Source organism: Arvicanthis niloticus, chromosome 18, assembly GCF_011762505.2.
Source record: "Arvicanthis niloticus isolate mArvNil1 chromosome 18, mArvNil1.pat.X, whole genome shotgun sequence".
Lineage (NCBI taxonomy): Eukaryota > Metazoa > Chordata > Mammalia > Rodentia > Muridae > Arvicanthis > Arvicanthis niloticus.
Genome location: NC_047675.1, coordinates 12,631,446 through 12,653,234, shown reverse-complemented (window position 1 = coordinate 12,653,234; position 21,789 = coordinate 12,631,446). Strand labels below are relative to the sequence as shown.

The 21,789-nt window shown below is 48.1% G+C and overlaps 1 protein-coding gene across 2 annotated transcripts; it reads right to left on the bottom strand.

The window, feature by feature from the left end:
* Nucleotides 1-223: 223 nt before the first annotated feature.
* On the bottom strand, nt 224-21,311 carry Man2b1 (mannosidase alpha class 2B member 1). 2 transcript variants are annotated; one of them, XM_034522482.2, is made up of 24 exons: nt 21,097-21,311; nt 20,071-20,173; nt 19,760-19,966; nt 19,061-19,254; nt 17,847-17,979; nt 17,474-17,619; nt 15,991-16,107; nt 10,990-11,072; nt 10,786-10,906; nt 10,639-10,717; nt 10,367-10,476; nt 10,006-10,113; nt 9,646-9,762; nt 8,664-8,849; nt 5,417-5,514; nt 5,200-5,317; nt 2,624-2,742; nt 2,435-2,536; nt 2,236-2,323; nt 2,051-2,131; nt 1,356-1,583; nt 962-1,117; nt 761-863; nt 224-410 (listed from the first exon to the last, which is right to left on the bottom strand). In XM_034522482.2, exons 1-24 carry the CDS (start codon nt 21,253-21,255, stop codon nt 301-303), a joined length of 3,066 nt encoding a protein of 1,021 aa, XP_034378373.1. In that variant the 5' UTR covers nt 21,256-21,311; the 3' UTR covers nt 224-300. The 2 variants fall into 2 exon arrangements, with proteins under 2 accessions (XP_034378373.1, XP_034378374.1); XM_034522483.2 differs by having other exon boundaries at nt 19,760-19,933.
* Between the last annotated feature and the right edge of the window lie 478 nt (nt 21,312-21,789).

Genomic DNA, 21,789 nt, shown 5'->3' with positions numbered 1-21,789 from the left:
AGCTGGCCGGCCCTGTGAAGGCCTGTGTGGACAAAGGATGAAAGCGGGAAGAGAGGGAAAGGATGAGTGAGATGGGAAAGAGCATGTGGTGATTCCAGAGGGGAGGGAACCTCTGGAACTCCCGCCAGGGCCTGGGGTCAGGGCTGAGCTAGGATGTGCTGATCTCCCTAGATCTCAGTCTGTGTCCCCTCCTGAAAAGAAAATGCACTGGGTGCAATGAGCGTGAGTAGAAGCCTTTTAATGATTTCTGTGAGTGGTTACAGCAAGAGAAGGGGAGGCCCGTCCCTCCTCCTGGCAGGCCTAGCTATGCTCTCGCCATTGAACCGAGGCCAGGAAGGTACGTATCTCCATAGGCTGCAGTGTGACTGAGGTAGGGTCCAACGTGGAACGAGAAGGGTAGGAGACAGGATCTGGTGATTGGCAGAAGAGAACTCAGGCCTTGACACACCCGTACACACCCACCTTGCAACTCTGCCCCGGCTCTCACACCCAGACCTAAACCACTTCCCTACGCCTGACTACCACCTAAGATTCCCAAAACCCTCTCAAACTCCTAGCCATTGCTCTCACATCTCCAAAGGCAACAGACCAAGATGCCATCCTAGAACCAGACATTGATGGAGATTAACTCATCCCGGAGACAAAATCCCATGCCCCAAACTGCAGGTGCATCGCTGGCTTGCTGGACCCACTGCCGACTCTGAACCTCTGTTCCACCCTCTGCTGCCAGCCCCAGGCAGAATGCCTGCCAGATCTTCACCAGTGTTTGTCATCCACTTGAGCCTGGAAGCCCTGGACAGGGGCTGGTTGGCTGCCAGTGTGGTCTCCTGCAGGTAGATGATAGTGAAAGTCTGGAACATGTCCTGCATGGAGGGAATGGATGGACCCAGCTGAGCTGACAGGCCCAGTTCTGGCCTGTCTGTAATCTGTCAGTTTCTCAGCTCAACAGCCCCTCCCTCACCTGCAAGTTCACGGTTACAGGGGAGCTCAGGTTGCGATTTGAATCTTCTTTCACAGCGAACTGGTGCTCCAACCGCAGCAGCAGCATCTTTGGACCCCAGCGAGCCAGGGTGAGCAGATGCACCTGTGGAGGTAGCTCCTGCCGAAGGCCGGAGAACTATGGAAAGAAGGGGGCTAAGTCAAGGAGCCTGGACTGGTCGGAACCTGGCTGGTAATCAGAGCTGGGGTGCAGGAAATGAAGCTTAATCCTGAATGGGAAGGGGCCCTGAGGCCGGAGCTGTTGCTTACAACAGGGGGGAGCACACTCCTGAATGGGTAAGGCTTAGACTGAAAAGAGGGGCTTAGAAGGCGTCACTTGGGTTCTCTCCCTTTCTGCCCACCTTGCTGCCCCTCACCTGCATTTTTGGTGCTGCCTGGGAGTTATATGGACTGCTATCACCCAGAGCCAGCACCAACTGAGGGGCCAGGACTTCTTGCTCCGCCAGCAGTCGGTGTCCGGCAGCCGCATCACTAACAGAACTCAAAAGCACGAGGTGGCGCCCTCGAACCTTATCCCCGGTATTTGTCTCCAACAAGGGTTCCGACACTCCACGATCATCATCTACCAACAGCCGTCGGTGCACCTGGGAGCAGGAGCAGCGGGCAAAGACTGAGAACTAGCAAGGGATCTGGATACATATGTATCCATTGGATATAGGCTTGCAGTGATTCCAACAGAAACTAAAGACCCAGTAAACAATGAAGACGAGGGTCAGTGGGCTGTCAGGAGACTCCAGCTGAAGTGAAGCCCAACTGACAAGAGCCCAGGTCAAAGAAAGATTGTGTGCCAAACAAGAGAATCATCATAGGACGAGTCAAGGCCTGAATAGGGATTGGATAAGAGGAAGGAAAGTGGAACCTAGAAATGTAATTCCAAAACCAGGCATGTTGATGTCGGCCCTTAATACCAACACAAGAAAGGCAGGGAAAGGAAAGCGGGTGAGACCAAGGTACAAACAGAAAATGGGTACCAACAAATAGCCTTCACACTTGGCTGGGTCTGAGTGGACCCTATGGGAGAAACTCAGCTTGGACGGGGCTTCCCTCTCACCATGAGCTCCAACGAGCCATCCTTCAGACTGCTGCCCCCCTGGGAGCGGTCGGTCAGCACCGTCAGCTGCATGTGCCCGTCCTAGGTGTAAGGGTGACTGAGAATGTAAGGCCCGACTGGGAGCCCATCCTGCCCCAGGTACCTGGGGGATGTTTCCTAGTTTGAGGCAGTGGCAGGGCAGGTACCGTAATGTAAATTCTAGTGTTGACAGGATAGTAATTTCCAGCCACTGGTTCAGTCTGATTTAATGTCCAGGAGGGTCGATAATCATCCCTGGAAAGGGGTGGGATGTGATCAGATCTGAGAGCCTGCTTCCCCTTCATCCTCACAACATCACCAAGTCCCCAACACACCACAGATTCCATCACCATGTCCTCTTCCCACCTTCTCTTTAGGATTTCCCGGCCATTGCTGTCCGTGAAGAACTGTCCCTTGGTTTTCAACGGGGTGTCAAAACGACTGATAACTTCCTTCCCCCAGTCATCCCTGTACCCAACGGAAGAATAACTTTGTGAGTCCCTTCTGAACACCACTCTGCGCTTGCCCCCCACTGCAGAGGCGCGCGATACTTACTTCACTGGGATTGGTCCCACTGTCCACTCCAGCTCCAAATGGCGCTGTCCCTCATACAGGCGAATCACTTGGGAACACCAGGCTGAAAAATTCTGGTATACCTCCTGCACCAAGGTTGTCTGTGGGCACACAGTGGGCGCTGGTGTCAGCCATGCTGAAAATGCTACAGGAGGGAGACTTCACCAACATCGACCTCACACTGACTCGATGGGATGTTCTCACAGCTTTCGTTTTGTTTTCACGTGTTGTGTTGTGTGCAGGAGGCACCCACACCAACACCTCCACCCTTGCTTCTGGAATCCAGAGGCTGGATGGCCCACATAATTATTTTATTTTATTTTATTTTAATCTTATTTATAGATAACACTCAAGCATCTCAGATGAACCTCAAACTCTGTAGGAAGTCAAAACTGAAAACTAGCCCTGAACTCTTGCTTGTGCCACCTCCAACCCCCTGCTGGGACTGCAGGTGTGTGCACCATGCCCCACAGGCCACATGGCCTTTGCCTGTATCCATACATACTAATATCCACCATTGCCCCATCTTCCTCCTTACACTAGGCCTCTAGCTTCAAGTGTCTGCTCTTCTTTGTGCCTATCAGGAACTGTATGGCCACAACCTGCCCCATGGGAATGATCAAGGTAGTGTGGGACAGTGTTTCCCTCCCACTGGCTCAAATACAGAAGCTATGGTTGGTGCACGAGTGTCTATATTGGACCAGGAGAGGAGCTGGACATTAAAGACGTTAGAGGGACCAGAGTAGGATAGAAGAAATATTGGCAATTGTGAGACCTTCACCTTTCCTGGATGTACTTTGTTTGTTTGGTTGGTTGGTTATTTTGGTTGTTGTGATGCTGGGTTTTTGTTGTTGTTGTTGTTTTGGTTTTGAGATGGGGGTCTCACTCTATATCTTTGGCTGACCTCCCACTCAGATACACCTACCTCTGTCTCTTGGTGCTAGGACTAAAGGCATGCAACACCATGCATGGCCCAGAAGAAAAGAGTCTTATCTTGTTGAAAGCATGGTTAATTCAGATAACACTTTTTCAAAAGACTAAACCATATTCCAATATTGTATGTCCATTTGCCTAAAGGGGGATTACATCAAACATGAGCCTCAGAAGCCTGTATCCACTCCTTTCCCACCCTAGGAGGGAACATCAGAAAATCATTAGAGGGCCACTTGAGATACTCAAGAAAAACTAAGTGTTAATTATCAAATGTCCACCCACACAGAAATGTTTGTGTTGGTGTTTCTGTATGTATGCAAGCACATGCACATGTGTGTGCATGTGTGAGTGTGTACAGGGAACCATGGAGTTTGGCCTAGCCTAGCTGTCTTGAGAGGCATGCAACATAGATTTTTCAGGTTACAATCCGTGGCTCCTGGGCATAATGTGCCTTCCAGCTCCTGAAGGACTGGTGTACTCCCTCAGACGGTGAAGTATTCAGGCCTCTTTGTGTTTTTCTGTATGTTCCCTCCGTAGTCAAGGAAGCATGGAAGATTGACAAGGCAGTTGGTCTTAGACATTAATCTTGTGTACCTTGTATACCTCGCAAACATCATATCTTGGCAGCTACAACTGTATTGATCCTAGCAATCACCACTAAATTCTGTTTCTGATAAAAGTATAAAAAGTCTGATTGCTCTCAATAAAGCTGTCACAGCCTCAGTTGCTTTGTGGCCCTCCAATGTGGCTTGATTTAATTCTTCATGGCTATATCAGATGACCTTGGCAAGGTAAGTAAGTGCAGGTGTGTGTGTGTGTGTGTGTGTGTGTGTGAGAGAGAGAGAGAGAGAGAGAGAGACAGACAGACAGACAGACAGACAGACAGACAGACCTACTAATCTACTACATAGCCTAGGCTGGCCTCAAATCTGAGATACCCCTGCCTCAGCTACCCGAGTGCTGTTGTGCTGGTGCGGACCTAGATAGAACTCAAGCCTTTATTCATATGCAAGTGATCTAAACTACATCCCAAGATATAAACTCACTTCCTAGACCTTGGTGAACTCTAAGAAATTATACTTTGCCACCCACTTCACCTCCAATTTCCAAAGCTAGGAATGGATTTGAACCTGTTGAGAGAGCCCTTTATACAAGTGACTGTCATCCATCAGCAGGGGGCCTGCGGTTTTACTCCCATATGTAAAAGAAAAGTAAAGCCAGACATGGGGATGCACTCTTGTCACCCTGGTGCTCCAGAGGCCAGGCTGAGCTACATAAAGCCCTGTCTTGGAGACCAGAGAGATGGATCAGTGGGTAAAGGTACTTGCTGCCAAGGCTGACAACCGGCATTCTATCCTAGGGACCCATGTGGTAGACCCCACAAACTGTCCTCTAACCTCCACATATGTGCACACGCGCGCGCGTGCGCAAGCACACACACACACACACACACGCACACGCACACGCACACGCACACGCACGCACGCACGCACGCACACAATGTAATATTTAGAATAATAACAAAGATGAAATAGTTCCCACCCACACAAGAGGCACATCCTGTTCCCAGAGTCCACATTCCCACTCCAACGCCCAGAACCCACGCATGGTTCCTGGCCACAGACCTTCACCAAATTGATCTGAGCCCAGCGGCTCACAGCCAGTGGTTTGCGAACACTGGGTCTGAAGATGTAGGCACCAGAGGCCTGAGAACTCTTCTTATCACCAGCGCTGGCATTGTACCTGCAAAGCAGAGCAAATGAGCATCGAGGGGAGGCCTCCGCTCCAGGCACCCCACCCCAGCTCTGTGCAGCCTGCTCTGACATAGCTGCCCTTCCTCACCAAAAGAAGCCTTGGCTCACAGGGAGTGAGAGGTTCTGTTCCATGTTTTCAATCTTCATCAATAACCCTGTGCCAGAGTCAAACGTGGCGCGTATGTACTGTGTGGGGAAATGGAGCACAGATGTAAACAAGCGTCTTCCCTCAGCTTGCCAGTGTTGCTCCCGACTCAGCCAGCAAACGCTGCTGTAACAGCTGCCTCCATCGACTGTAGCCTCTACCTGGCCATTCTCTACACAGTAGGCCCTCTAGGACGGACAGCCCTCTGCAGGACCCTTTGCTTCTGTACTTAACAAGTCTACTCCACAGCAACAGAAGCAAGATGTATCCAGAATTGATCAGATGCTTCATCTGCTCCAGAGCTTGATCAATACATCATCTGACCCATGAGCCAAATGCCAGAACCCATGAGGCTTTCAGAGGAGCACAGAAATATTCTCATGTTGCAACAACAACCAGCTCACTTGTCAGAGCACTTGCTTAGCATGTGTGACCCTGGGATTGAGCCTATGCACCATGCAAACCTGGCATAGTGGTACATACCTATAATACCACTCAAGAAGAAGATTGGGCATTCAGTGTCACTTTAAGCTATGTACCAAGTTCAAGGCCAGCCTGGGCTCTGTGAGACCCTGTCCTCCCCACCCCACCACTCAAAAATATTTTTATTTCCTTTAGAATCTAAAAATAGTAATAATGAACACATAATAAGACTTGCATGAACATTATTTATCTTTACAAAAATACCATCATATAGCCTTTGAGTGGTGGTATGTCTGCATGTGTATCTGTTTGTGTGTGTTCATTCATGTGCCTGCATGACGTCAGAGGCTAAAGATGGCTGGGTATCAATAGAGCACTAACAATTTTTTTTTGGGGGGGGGGTGTTGAGACAGGGTTTCTCTGTGTAGCCCTGGCTGTCCTGGAACTCACTCTGTAGACCAGGCTGGCCTTGAACTCAGAAATCCGCCTGCCTCTGCCTCCCAAATGCTGGGATTAAAGGCGTGCGCCACCACCACCCGGCACTAACACACTTTTATTTATTTATTTATTTATTTATTTATTTATTTATATTTTATGTGCACTACTATTTTCCTACTTGTACATCTGTGTGAGAGTGCTGGATCTCCTGGAACAAGAGTCACAGACAGTTGTGAGCTCCCAAGTCAGTGCTAGGAATTGAACCTGGGTCCTCTAAGAGAGCAGCAAGTGTTCTTAGCTACTGAGCCAACTCTCTAGGCCCTTTTATTTTTATTTTTTCAGCCAGGTTTACATTATGTAGCTCTGGCTAGCCTGAACTCACTATGTAAACCAGGCTATGTAGACCTTGTGTTTTTGAGACAGAGTTTCTCAGTAAACCTGGAGTTCACCAACCCCTGGGCCAGCAAGCCCCACCAATCCTAACTGCACCTTCCAAGTATCAGGATTATAGACACAATCATACCATACCGAGGTCCACACCATCTGATACAATTTTTAGATTTTATGAAAAAAGGAGCAACCTACAAAGGCAATATGCCAAGCCTCGGGGCAATCTGATTTCCTTATTTCACTTACCAGGGTTTTGGGTGTTTTGTTTGTTGAGACAGGGTCTCACTAACCAAGATCTGGCTGTTCTAGAACTCACTATGTAAACCAGGCTGGCCTTGAACTCACAGAGATCTACCTGCCTCTGCCTCTCAGGAGCTGGGATTAAAGGCATGTGCCACTACACCTGATCAGGATTTTCTTTTCTTTTCTTTTCTTTTCTTTTCTTTCTTTCTTTCTTTCTTTCTTTCTTTCTTTCTTTCTTCCGTTTTGTTTTGTTTTGTTTTGTTTTCGAGACAGGGTTTCTCTGTGTAGCCCTGGCTGTCCTGGAACTTACTCTGTAGACCAGGCTGGCCTCGAACTCAAAAATCTACCTGCCTCTGCCTCCCAAGTGCTGGGATTAAAGGCGTGCGCCACCACCGCCCGGCCAGGATTTTCTTTTTTTAAGATTAACTTTTAATTGTATATGTTTGTGTGTGTGTGTGTGTGTGTGTGTGTGTGTGTGTGTGAGAGAGAGAGAGAGAGAGAGAGAGACAGAGACAGAGACAGAGACAGAGACAGAGAGACAGACAGAGAGAGAGTGTATGTTTGGGTAGGTATGTGTACATGACTGCAGGTGCCTGCAAAGCCACAGGCACTGTGCTCCTGTAGACCTGGAGTTGCAGGCAGTTGATTAGTTGATTGTGAGCTGCGGACATAGGCACTGGGAACCAAGCTTGAGTTCTTTGCAAGAGCAGTGCATGCTCTTAATCAGCTGAGCTCTCTCCAGCTGTGCTGGGTAGTTTTTATGTCAACTTGACACAAAGCTGGAGTACTCTGACAGGAGGAAACTCAATTGAGAAAAATGCCTCTATAAAATAAAAGGGCTTTAAGTGAGCCTGAGGAACATTTTCTAAATTAGTGATTGATGGGACAAGGCCCAGCCCAATGTGAGTGGAGCCACCACTGGGCCAGTGGTTCTAGATTCTATAATAAAGCAGGCCTCGAAGAGCAAGCCAGTAAGCAGCACCCCTTCATGGTCTCTGCATCAGCTCCTGTCTCAAGGATCCTGCCATGCTTGAATTTCTGTCATGATTTCCCTCAGCAATGGACTGTTACCTGAAATGTAAGCAAAATAAACCATTTCCTCCCCAATTTGGTCACAGTATTTCATTACAACAGTAAAAACCCTAATTAAGACACCAGCTCTTCAACAGGCAATAGTGGCACACGCTTTTAATCCCAGCACTTGGGAGGCAGAGGCAGGCAGATTTCTGAGTTCGAGGCCAGCCTGGTCTAGAGTGAGTTCCAGGATAGCCAGGGCTATACAGAGAAACCCTGTCAAAAAAAAAAAAAAAAAAAAAAAGACACCAGTTCTTCATTTATCTGGTTTTTGAGGTGCTAGGGTTGCACTCAGAGCCTCACAGACACTAGGCAAGGTCTCCATCACTGCCGTATAATCCTAGCCTTTAACTGTCTCATTACCAAAGAAGCCTTCCCTGACCCTTCAATACCTGCCTGCCATGGGCTCTGACCTTATAATCTCATGGTTCCAGTAGATTTACACAACTGCTCCAGAAAGAAAGCTGAGGTTCAAAGATCACCCTCCTCACTAAAGAACACACAGTCAGGACAGATGAACACAAACCAAGGACTCGGAACCCACTGACCCAGAATCCAAGTCATTTTATAACACTTTAAATTTGTCACAGAGGCAAGGAAGGGGATCCAAGGAGAGTCTCACCTTGTTTTCAATGACTATGACACGGGACTTGGGTTTCCTGGACCTGATCAGCTGGTTGCGGGCCTGGTGGTTATGGCCACTCACTTTGTTCACAGAGTAGGTGCTGAAGCCCAGGGCGGGCACTGAGGCCGGGAAGAGCAGCTCCCATTGGTACATCTTACTGTAAGAGCTGGGAACCATCACCACCTTGAATAAGAGAATGCTAGTCAGGAAGACACTTAGAAAACAAGTCATGTATGCAATCATCAACCTCAGAGGGCAAGGAACAGATAGAAGAAGGAAATTAGGTGTAGGGGGAGAGGCGGGGGAGGGAAAAGAGCATTTGCCTAGCACACTCCATACCTAGTTCAAGGAAGAAGAAATAGGAAGAATGCAGGAGGAAAGAGGAAGGGAGAGAGAAAGAAGGGGAGGAAGGTGGAGTTATAGATTAGGAGTCTGGGAGGAAAGAGGAAGCAGGGAAAGAGATGAGGTTAAAGGGGAAAGACCTCCTGGGTAAGGAGCTACCCATAAACAGAACATCTGCTGGAAACAGTGAGGTGACCCAAACCTGCAATCTCAACACTCAGAGGGTTAAGGCAGGAAGTCCATAAACTGGAGGCCAGCCTGGGCTACACAGTGAAAACCTATATGAACTAAGAAAGAGGAGGGAGTAGGGGGGAAATGGGGAGGAAGAAAGGAAGGAAGAGAGGGAGGGAGGGAAGGAGGAAGGGAGGGAGGGAGGGAGGGAGGGAGGGAGGGAGGGAAGGAGGAAGGGAGGGAGGGAGGGAGGGAGGGAGGGAGGGAGGGAGGGAGGGAGGGAGGGAGGAAAATTCCAAGGGGGACATTTAGAAGGGTTGTCTCTTGTGGGAAGGAGCTATTCCTCAAGAGGCTGTTATTAAGGAACAGAGGTGGAAGACACACAGAGAAAGAAGAAACTCCGGAGACATCTACAAGATCTGGGGGAAATGCACTGGGGAAGGGAGGCTTCATTGTGCAGACTCACATTACTGGCAATGCTCTTATCATTAGGGTCCTTCACAAAGAAGAGGCCTTCACTGACCGGCAGCCGAACCATCTGATCCACCTTTCGCCCCAGGGGGTTGTAAACAGTTACCCGGAACTAAGTCAGGAAAGGCATAGTCACAGCAGGACTCCAAAAGCACCCACCTATCTAGGAGAACATCTTCCCACACAGTCCTGGCCTTCCAGGACATGCCTTGCCCCTTGTGATAAACTATTCTGTTTCAGCGTCCCTGCACCCAGAATCCTTCCCCCCAAATAAACTACACAACCACTCCATCCTTTTCACTGCAGACGACACCTTCTGGGGTCCTGTCCCACTTGCCTCCCAGCCCTGACTCACGCGCTCTGACGTCTGGCTGACTGGGCAGATGCTGATGTTGAGCTCGCGACAGAATGAGAAGTTCTGTTTGTAATTGCTGAGTTGCGCCAGAGCGTTGCTCACGAGAACCTGGTGAAGATCACCAAAAGACCTGCACCAAGGTCTGCACCCCAGGCAGCCTGGTCGTGCCCCTAACACCGGGTAGGAGAGCTCCACCTCTCCTACCTATACCCCGCCTATTTCCTGCAAGCTCCACCCTTCTTTCCCAAGAATAACTCCCTCCTCAGGGTCCCCTCCTTCTCCCCGCCCCTACAAGTGCTTTGAGGCCCGCCCATCACTGTGGACCACGCCCCTTCCTGGTTCAAGGCCCTGCCCCTCAAACCTCACAGGGTCCCCAGCCTGCTGCCAGCTGCTTCGCGTAGTCATTTACAACCTTCTGCTTTGCTGTACCACTGACAGCGTCGTGGTGCTGGAGCACTGCCATTGCCTCCTCTGCCAACAGAACAGAGCTCTGTTGGATGCCGTCTGCCACAGAACTCTGAGCCCCACCACCAAGCAAGCACAGGCCAAACGTCCTGGTGCAGGCCGACAGGGTTCTAACTTCAATCCTACGCTCACCCACCCCATTCAATCCATGGTCAACAGATGACTTACTAAGGGGTGCACTGTCTCCTGAGCCATAGGGTCCCACGTTGGCTTCGGGACCCACCAGTGCTTCCAGCTGGTTGCACACCTGAGGAGAAAGAGACATGTTGGGCAGCAGTTCCTCTGGGTTGCTGGGCTCTCCACATTCTCACTCACCTGCAGGAAGTTGTAGCTGAGGCGCTCATAGCGCTTGAGGGCTGGCCTGCTGGAAAAATAGCCAGTCCAGAACATGTGGGGGCCATCGGCATACGGAAAAAAGTCGTCCTCCTTCACTGTCCTGCATGGGGACATTGAGAGCAGTCACAAACCACGGAGCATACCAACCCCACCCCAAACTCCCAAGTACCCTGTCCCAAATACCAGGTGAGATTGGCCTTGTTCAGCTCCCAGAGGTAACACGTAGGGGTGGAGTAGAGAACGTGGACCTGGCTCCCGTTTGCCTGCTGCAGGGGGAAGGTGTGTGTGTGAGCCTCAGAGTCTGTACCTTCCCGCGGCCCACAGGAATCCAACAGGTCAAGTCCTGTACAGTTGTTGTTGTTAAGATTTATTTGTGTATTTAATGTGTATAGATATTTTGCCTGCATGTGTGTCCACACACCACCTGCGTGCCTGGTGCCACAAAGACCAGAAAAGGATGTCAGAATCCACGGGACTGGAGTTACAAATGGCTGTGAACCACCATGTGGGTCCTCTGAAACTACAGTTCATCCTCTTAGCCTCTTTCCCGCCCCTAAAGACACTTTTTGAGTGCAAAATGATGGTCAACTGTGGGTGTATGTCTTGGCCAAGACCAAACACTGTTGCACTTAAAGTGAGTTCAGGGGTAATCCTATCATCTTACACAGCTTTTTCTTTTCTTTTTTACATGTTTTGACTGCGGCAGTCTCCCTGTGTTACCCAGCTGCTCCTGCCGACCTAGCATTTTTGAGTCCAAGTGATCTTCCTGCCTCAGCCTCTCTTATAGCTAGAACTACAGATCTGGGCAGCTTTATTATTTAAAACAGGGAGGGACTGGTGTGTACCGCTCTGCTGGTACAAAGCGTGATTTTTAACCCTCAGCACTCCTGCAATCCTACCCCTCCAGGGGCACAAGCCTAGCAAAAGTTCAAGGTCATCCCCAGCGATGTAGCAAGCAGAGGCCAGCCTGAGTTACAGGAAATCCTGTCTCAAAAAAAATAGTTAATTAATTAATTAATTAATTAAAGAAATATTAAGTTTGCCATTATAGGGTAGAAATGATTTTTTTTTTAGCACTGTAAGACTACCAAAGCTACCAAAAGGTAGATTTTTTTTTTCTTTTTTGATGTCACTGAAGATGGACTCAGAACCATAAATGTGCCAAGCACATGCTCTGCCAATGAATTACATCATCTTCATGGTGAGAGAGAAGCTCCCTTTCAACTGATGAAATGAAGAAACAAGTGTGTTGGCTCTGTTCTTGCTGTGTCCCCAATATACACACCAGAGACTCAATAAACAAGGTCATCCTCAGCCAGTGTGGGCTGAAAATTGATCTCCTTCCCATGATGCTCCTAGGCCAGAGGGAAATACTGCAATTTTTCCTTCCTTTCTTACTTATTTACTTACTTACTTACTTACTTACTTATCTACTTTCTGGAAATTGAACTCAAGAGACTTACATATGTCTCTATTCCCAGGTGGATTCCTTTTAGGAGATTTCACTTCAATTGTTTGGTTCAGTTTGGCTTTGAAGACATGGTCATATTAAGTTGTCCAGGTTACCCTAGACTTGTTCTGTAGCCAGACAGAAAATGAATTTATGTTCCTCCTGCCTCAGCTTCTAGCTTGTCTGGCTTCTTTCTCCAGTTTTTCAATCCACACTTGGCTGAGTTTGTAGATATGGAACCCGGATTCAGGGACCCACCGAATACTTCCAACCAGACATCCTCAGTGAACAATTCCTCATCACCTCAAGATGTTTGGACTGCAGATACAACCTAAACCTAGGAAAGTCAGCTTCTGAATTCCTGAGATACAGTCAAGTGGCAGAGGCAAGGAAATGTCAGAGAGGTTAAAACTGCCCCAGAAGCAGCATCATAGGTGATAGTGAGAAAGTCTAGGAGCAGAGAGGAGGCTCTGCGTCTGTGTGGAAAAGGCTTTCTAAGAAGCTACTGGGGCTAGAGTCTTTAGGTGGTTTGTTTGTTTGTTTGTTTGTTTGTTTGTTTAGACAAAACACTATAGCTAGTCTTTGTTACTTTGTGGGTTCTTCCCCCCCCCCCCCTTTATTTCCCTGTCATTAGATAAGAGAGAAAGAAGAAGGGGGAGAGACAGAGAGATCCCTGAATCTAATTTCTTTCCTTTTGTTTCTTCTTTGAACACAACTACTAACAAACCACAACCAACCCCCATAAATGACCAACAACTACCTAGAGGCATTTATATACCCTCTAAAAAGTTCCTGGAATTCCAAATGTCACACAATTACAGAAACTATCTGTGGCTGGCAAAACCACTGCCTAGAACACATATCCCAGTCAGCTACTTCAGATAGTCGGAAGCGGCCCCATATCCTCACACCTGGGTTTAAATGGAAAACACATTCTTAAAATATTTGAGTTTTTAAAGAAAGGAAAATTCCAGAATTGTCACTAAGGATCACTATGTAGCCCCCTATGCCCTGGAATGCATACCAAGCCTATGGCCACAGTCTCACAAGTGCTAGAATGCCAAAGAAGGAACACGAGACCTTAGCCAGAAAGAATAGTTATAACAATACTGGGGACGTAGGTCAGTGGGGGAGGGGCGCTTGCCTCAAATACTGAAGGGCTGGGTTTGATCTCCAGCACTGCAGAAAAACAGCAACAGCAATACTATTCCAAGTTTGGTGGCACACATGCCTGCCATCCCAGCACTCAGGTGGAGGCAGGAGGATTGAAGATTGGGAATTCAAGGTCATCCTTGCTCCACAGTTTAGTTCAAGACCACCCTGAGTTATACGAGACCCTGACTCAAAAGGCTAAACAAAACAACACCAAAATAATCACCATTATTAAAATGCACATGAACCAGGCACAGATCTGAGCTGTACAAGCGAACTCACCCGGACTTGCATTACTAGCTGTGTGAAGTGGGCCTAGATAGAAAAACTAAGACACTGCATCCTTAAGAACATCTCTCAATATCACCAAGCAGTAAGTAAGCAAAACCAGGATTGGAAGCCAGGGGCTCCATTTTTAGAATTTAGAAAATGAAGCTGGTAAAAGGAGAGTCAGTGGTAAGAAAAGGTGACACTATGTCAGGCTTGGAACATGGTGTTTACAGGAAGTAAATGGTCAAGGTGCAGAAGGCTTTCTAGGAGGTAGCGGTCTGGGGAAGGCTGAAAAAAAATGCCTTCTGGGAGGCCCTTGATGTAGTCACCGAGAGCTGTTTTGGTGAGGCAGACCAGGGAGGGGTGAGCAATGATGGGGGGGAAGGGGTGGGGGAGGGGAGGCTTCGAGGGTGCTGCAAATACACTGATAGATAGGGATGTTCGGCTAAGATGGAAGAGGGCACACAGCTTCTGTACAGGTGAGAAATAGTGACAAAACCACAGGCAGGCCACTGGAGGACATGCCCTCACTGTTTCATGTCTGATAGGTCTGATCCCACAGAATCTGTGACTATATTAGTGAGGTAACCAAAGAGAATTGGAGTGGAAACAGCTCAGCAGATAGGAGTTCTTGCTACTCTTAAAAAAGATCTGGGTTCCATTTTCAGTAGCTTACAGAGAAGCTCACAACTGTCTACGATTCAGTTCCAAGAGACACAACTCCCACTTTTGGCCTCTGAGGCACACACATGTGGTACACAGATACACATGCAGGCAAAACACCCACACACACAAAATAAAACATTTGAGTTTGGCTTTGGTTTGTTTGATACTTGTTTGGTTTGTTTCTTTTTGTTGGTTTTGTTTTGGTTTAGTTTGGAGACAAGGTCTCTCTATGTAGCCCTGGCTGTCCTGGAACTCTCTGTAGACCAGGCTAACCTTGAATTCACAGAGGTCCACTTTTTCTTTGCTTCCCAAAAGCTAGAATTAAAGGTGTGTGTCACCACACCTGGCTATAGATTTTTTTTTTAATTTTTAAGAGCGTTGAAATTTCTAATCAGCTGGTCTTAAAATACAAAGTATCTGGAAAGCCCAGAATAATCACAAGGGTCTTTAAAACTGTACGAGAGAACTGAGATGTGATACCCTTGCCAAGAATATATGAAACTCATATATGAATCCCCAACACTGAGAAAGAAGAGGAAGGGGAGGAGGAGGAGGAGCAAGAGGAGGTGCAGCAGCAGTGGCAGGACATGCATTCCTGTGAGTTCAAGACCAACCAGGAACACACAGTGAAAACCTGTCTTTTAAAAAAAGGAGGAGAAATGGATCAGTGATTAAGCCCACCAGGTGCTATTTCAGAGAACCCAGATTCCACATGACAGCTTACAAGTACCTGTAACTCCAGCTAGCTGTACAATTATCTATAACTTCCAGGACTCGTACTAGACACATACATGGTACACAGATACACATGCAGACAAAATACCTGTACACATAAAATAACTAAATAAATAACTTTTTGTAGAGAAAAAGAAACAGGAGGAGGCAAGAAGAGGAGAAAGTAGAAAAGAAGGGAGGAAGGGGACAGGAAGCCAGGAACAGAAAAGCAGAAATAAGAACAAGGCTTATTGTGGTGGTGTACACCTTTGGTCCCAGCACTCGAGAAGTAAAGGCAGGAAGATGGGGAGTTCAGGGTTATCCTCAGCTATCTACTGAGTTTGAGGCCAGTACAGTGCAGGTTTGTTGACTGCCAGCCTAGCTACAGCCTCAACCCTCAGGGGAATAAGACAGAGACCAACAGAGCAAGACACTAACCATCCCCCCTCTGGCCTCCATGTACAAAAACAGTCATGTGTACCCGCACCCACACCCACAATTTTAGAAAACTAAAGTTATGCAGGGTGTGTGGTGGTACACACCTTTAGTCCCAGAACTCAGAAGGCAGAAGTGGGGAGATCTCTGAGTTCAAGTCCAGCCTGGTCTACAGAGTGAGTTCTAGGACAGCCAGGACTACACAGGTAAAACACTGTCTCAAAAAAAAAAAAAAAAAAAAAAAAAAAAAAAAAAAACACCTAAAACTAACTTTCTCTATTTTGGTTTTTGGTGTGTATGTGTGTGTGTGTGCCTGTGTGTATCTGTGTGTCCCTGTCTGTCCCAGGCTGGCCTACAACTCAAAGCAATCTTCAGGATCCCTGACACTAGGTTGCATGCACTACTATGCTTGACTACTTTCCCTTAGTCACTCAACCAACTCAGGCATTGATTTTCTTGTCAGAAGGGCGATGAACACACACAGGAGGCACACTGACCTGTTTGTTGACCAGGTAGATAAGCTTGTCCATGTTTTTGAACCACATGTTGGCATTCTCATACTGGAAGTCTGAGCCCATGGTCATCACTGTGTGGTTGGTTCGGTAATACTTTTTCTGTAGAAGAAAAGGCAATCCTCAGGCCACGGTGTCCTGGGCTGTCCCTGTGCCTAAGTGTGCAAAAATACATGTGGGGCCTAGGGATGAAGTTCAGTGTGAGAGTACTAGCCTAGCAAGCTCAAGACCTCAGCTTAGATCCCCAATACAAGCAAACAAAACATACACACACACACACACACACACACACACACACACACACACACACAAAGAATATATGGGGACTATGGTACATGGGACAGAAGGAAACATAAAAATAACCAGTGAAGATCTGGGGACGCAGCCCAGTCAGTAGAGTGAATGTCTCAAGGCCTGTCTTTGAGCCCCAGGCATGGAGGTGCCTATCTTATTCTCAGCACTCAGAAAATGGAGGCAGGAGGAGCAGAAGTTCAAAGCCAGCCTCATCTACATAGCAAGTTCAAAGCCAGCTTAGATTACTTAAGACTTTGTCTGAAAACAACAAAACAGCCAGTAGTTGCTGAGGGTTCTTTACTCAGATGAGGGTACAAGGAACTGAGCCACCCTCTCTTATCATTCTCTTCCTCCTCTCCTTCCTCCCCCTCTTAAATGTTTATTTATGAGGGAAGGAGACATATGTTATGGTACGCATGCTATAGCACCAGCTTGGAGGTTGGAGAACAACTTATAGGAGTCAGTGCTTTTGCTCCAGCAAGTGGGTTCTAGAAATTAAACTCAGGTTGTCAAGCTTGGCTGCAAGCACCTTTATTCCACTGAGCCATCTCACTGGCCCACTTCTTTGGTTTGTTTACCAGTTTTGATCTAAGACAGGCTCTCACTATGCAGTCCTAGGCTGGCTTCAAGCTCACAGAGATCTAACTGCCTTTGTCCCAACCCCCACCCCCCAGGTACTGGGCTTAAAAGTACACCACTGTAGCTGGCCCTGTTATCTTTTTTTTTTTTTTTTTAAGGTTTATTTGTGTGTGTGTGTGTGTGTGTGTGTGTATACACATTTGTGAGGGATGCACTTGTCTATACACATGCACAAATCAGAAGAGAGTCCTAGGTGCCCTCCCACCCTTCTCTGCCTACTCCTTTGGGCAGAATCTCTCCTTGAATCTGGGACTTGCATTTTCTGCCATAGGCTGAAATCCTGAGCCCAGTGATCCTCCTGTCTCTGTGTCCCTTGGAGCTAGAGCTCTGGATGACTCCCATTCAGGAGCATGTGGTTAGAATGACTAACTTAGGGTGCTAGGCTCTGAACTCTTGACACTTGAGCAGCAAGCCCTTACGTACTGAGCTGTCTCTCCAGCCCCTCATGTCCCTTGGAGGCATTACCCTGGGCTTTGAGAAAGGTCAGGTGCCTATGCCTGCACATTCTGGATGAGCATCTGGATATCTATGTTACCTGGGAAGCGGCGAGCTGCAGGAAGTAACTGACCAACTGATTTGCATTGAACTCAGAGCTGTAGGGGTCATCCACCACAGGAGGGTCTAAACATAGCACATCCCAGCACAGCTTCTCCGGAGGGTTATAATTATTGGGGAGCACACCTATAGACAAAACCAGACTCAGCACCCCAGACCTGCCCTGGGGTCAGAACACATCACATCCCACCCAGGACAGACTTCCAAATTCAAAAGAGCTGGTACAAAAGGAACACACAGAGCCCTGCTCAAAAATCATTCAAACTCCGAAGATAATCACAGCGTGTCACAGCATATCACCAGGACTCTCCTAGGCTTGAGGTCTTGTGTGATTTACTCTCCCATCCACTTACTAGTAAAGAGGTCAGCAGCGGGAGGCTTCAGGCTGGCACTGGCTCTCCACAGCTCCTCCATCCTCAGCTTTTTCTTCCGATTAAATTTATCTTGATAGTCAATGCGCCCAAGGAAGAAGCCATCAAAACCCATCTGATAGCGAGAGAGGATGGAGTAGAGGAATATAGGGCCTTCTTGCCCAGTTGGGAAAGACCACACAAAGAAAGTATGCACAACCAAAACTATGTTTTTCAGGGCTGGAAAGATGGCTCAGTGGTTAAGATCATTATCTGCCCTTCCAGAAGACCAGAGTTCAATACTCAGCATCCACATGGTGACTTGCAAACATCCATTACTTCAGTTCCAGGAGATCCTACAATCTTCCTGTGTGGGTACTGCATGCATATGGTACACAGACATACATGCAGGCAAAATACCCATATATATTAAATAATAATTTTTTAAAGCTAGATTTGTTTTATTTTTTTTTAATTGTTTATGTATGTGAGTACATTGTAGCTGTCTTCAGACACACAAGATTGCATCGGATCCCATTACAGATGGTTGTGAGCCACCATGAGGTTGCTGGGTATTGAACTCGGGACCTCTGGAAGACCAGTCAGTACTCTCAACCGCCTAGCCATCTCTCCAGCCCTAGATTTTTTTTTTTTTTTTTTTTTTTTTTTTTTAGACAGGGTCTTATTGTATAGTACATCTGACCTCTAGCTCACAGTCCTCCCGAGCCAGCCTCCCAAATGCTGGCATTACAGGCATGGGTCCCACAGGGCCTGAATGTTTATTTCCAGGGTTGAGAAGGATTAGCAAAGAAGCAGTGGCTGTTAAGCCACAACCCACTTCCATCTCCCTCATTCTGTCTATAGTCTGAGGTGGGTTGGGTCAGCACAGGCATGAGGCTGTTTTTAAAGGAAGGTATCACCAACAGTCACTGGTTTAGAGAGCTGCCTCAGCCCTAGCAGGCTAGTGGAGTCCAAATTCAGATAAGGCCTGGTCAAGGGAAAAGACCAACAATGCAGTTTAAACCTGTGGTACCCTAGGACATATACCTGTCAGGGCTTGAACTCAACTCACAAGAGTCAATTTCACCCAAGAGGTGGGGTCTCAGCAAGCCACTGTCTAGTCCCAGGGACTACTAGAGAAGTGCAGGATTGAGCAGCTAAAGGCAGAGTCAGAGTTGGTAAAGGGCAGGTCCAAAAGAGAACAGGGTGGCTGGCACCTGGGCAAACAGGGAGGCCTGCTCTCGAGAGTGGCCAAAAGGGTCAATATGCCAGGCCACACGGGGAAGTCCGTCACTACCAAACGTGTCTTGTAGGAAGCGTAGTCCAAGTGTCATCTGGTCCACAATAGCACCATAGTGGGTGGCTGCCTCATCGTTCATCACCCAGCCACCATTGACAAACTCCAGGCGCCCTGTTCAAATAAGGCAGCGGGGAGAAGGGTAGTTGTTAGAAGTGGGGTCATGATGGGCAAGGCGAGGAAAACAGACCATACTATATACCGAAGCCTGAAGAGGAGGGGAGTTTCCAAACCTGTGTACTTAGATCTGCATGGCTGACTCTCCTGTGGAGACACTGGAGGTGGGACCTTGTGAGACAGAGTTCTCTACGTGAAGACAGATTCTGAGCAGGTAGAACTATGGGTACAGTGTCTGTACACTATGATATGATAAAAATCTTAGAGATGCCTGGTTGTCCAAGCCTTTCGTACTAGCTCTAGGGAAGCGGGGACGAAGGAGGATTTCTACAAGTTCAAGACCAGCCTAATCTAATAACAAGTTCCAGGCCAGGAACGGCTATACAATAAGACACTGGCCCAATAAGTAATAATAAGTAAATAAATAAACAAGTAATCTGAGCGATCAAGTTTGAGGAAGCTCGGCTGGGCTTCCTCTTTCCACTTCCTGGGGCAGGCTCACCCTGGCGCACCAGGCTCCGTACAGCGTCCTGGGTTGCATTGTTTTGCTGTTTCCACCAACGGGAAAAGAAAGCCATTTCCACATAGATGAAGCGGCGGGTGGGATTGTCCAGCAGAGAGGAGATCACTGAGTCCAGGATGTACTGAACAGACGCGTGCTGCAGTTCACTTAGGACTGTGGACATGAAGGTCAGGAGATGAGGGCCCACTACAAAATATGCATTGATATAGAGTCCAGAATGTAATGCTTGCTCTCACCCCAACATCTAAGTCTGTGAAAAAAATTACAGGGCCCCCCGATTCTCTACTCACTGCCATAATAGTATTGGTCCACTGTCTTCAGCCAGCCTACGTCATTATGTGTATGAGGCAGCAGGTGCACATTGAGCATGCCTGGCTTCGTTGTGGGACATGTCTGCACAGAGACCCCCAAAACATACACATTCCATGTCAGTAACCTAGAATTTTAGAGGCAGGCAGGTTGGGGGCTCTGTAGTAGAACCCTTGCCTCACATGTTCAAGACCATAAGTTTGACTTCCACTATCATAAAGCAGGCAGGGAGATGGTACAAGCACAGGCCCTATACTTTGGAGTGATCCAGAGAGGTCAAAAAGCTATAATCTGTCTCAAGAAGGACACACAGAGTATAATGCCCATATACACTATAGATGCAATTCCCACTTTGCGCAAACCCCATAGAGCAGATCACATACTTTAGGATGATAACTTTAGCTGGGGTTAGCTAAGCATTTGCAGACAGCAGGCAACCACTCTGAGATGTGGGGCAATATTAGCCCTGTCAGATTAAGACACTGTCACATGCTGCTGAGAAGTGACTTGCACAGGAAGGAGCCAGGAAACTGAGAGTCCTGAAGGAAGGTGAAGCTAGGGATGAGCAGCCCAGCTCGCACCCCATACTCATACTCTGGAAAGTAAAGAAGGGGCGCTTCTAGGTGATGTAGTCAGATTTGCAAGACAGGTTTTCCAGCAGAGCCACCACAAATGAGTCTTGGGGGATGAAGTCACCAACAAGTGGAACCATGCAAGCACAACCTGTGCAAAGCTTAGAGTCCTGCTTTCAAGTGGCTGCTCATCCTTCACCTGACCAACCACAGTGAAGTGCATGCAAAGTTCAAGCAGGCCACTTGGAGTCACAAGGAGGCACATATAATCACGCGCAGCCTTGTTTTCAGGCTCACGCCAGACCTTTTCAGAAACCCAATGCACGCTCTTAGTCCACACCGTCAGACCAACAGCAGTCTCCTAAGGATCAGTGCCACCCACATCTCTAGTTCAACTCTGCCCAAATACATTTCCGCCCGTGGGCCCCAGCTCACCTTGTAACCCGCGGCCCAAGCGCCAGGCGCGGCCAGTAACAACCAAAAAAGAAAGAAAATTGGTAGGACTGGAGAACCTAGGTTGCAGGAGCTTATCCACAGCCACCCAGTGTTCCCGCCACCAGCACGGACACCAGAGGTGAGCGATCGGGTGCCCATGGTTCCGGCGAGGCCGCTTCCGCGGCTTCCTCTACCCTAGCTAAATCCCGGAGAATGCTCCGCCCCCAGAACCCGAACCGCCAATCGGTGAAGAAGGGGGCAGGGCCTGGGCTATCAAGAAACTGTGGCAATAGACTGATTTAGTACTGAGCATAGGGAAGTACTGGACCTGTCCCCAACCCCATCCCACCCAGGGCTCTTTTGGCAGGAAACCTTGGCACTAAGACTTTTTGATATGCTTTTGTATGAGTGTGAGCGAAGGAGTCAGCTTTTCCAGTGGATTTCAATGTTTCCTAAGGGGTGACAGCGTAGATGAGATTCTGAGTCCACTCTCTTTAGGGTTGGGGTCCTGGAGGGACCTAGAGTGGCTAGAAGCTGGGGTGAAAAACAGTTCTGGTCTGCCTTCTGGACTGGGACTTTAAATTCAGTGGACAAACTGCCACTGAATCCCACTGGCACCTGAATGAACGAGGCACCCAGCCCAGCCAGGACAGAAACTGAGCCACTGTGAGCTTCGAGGGTCTTGTAGGAGAA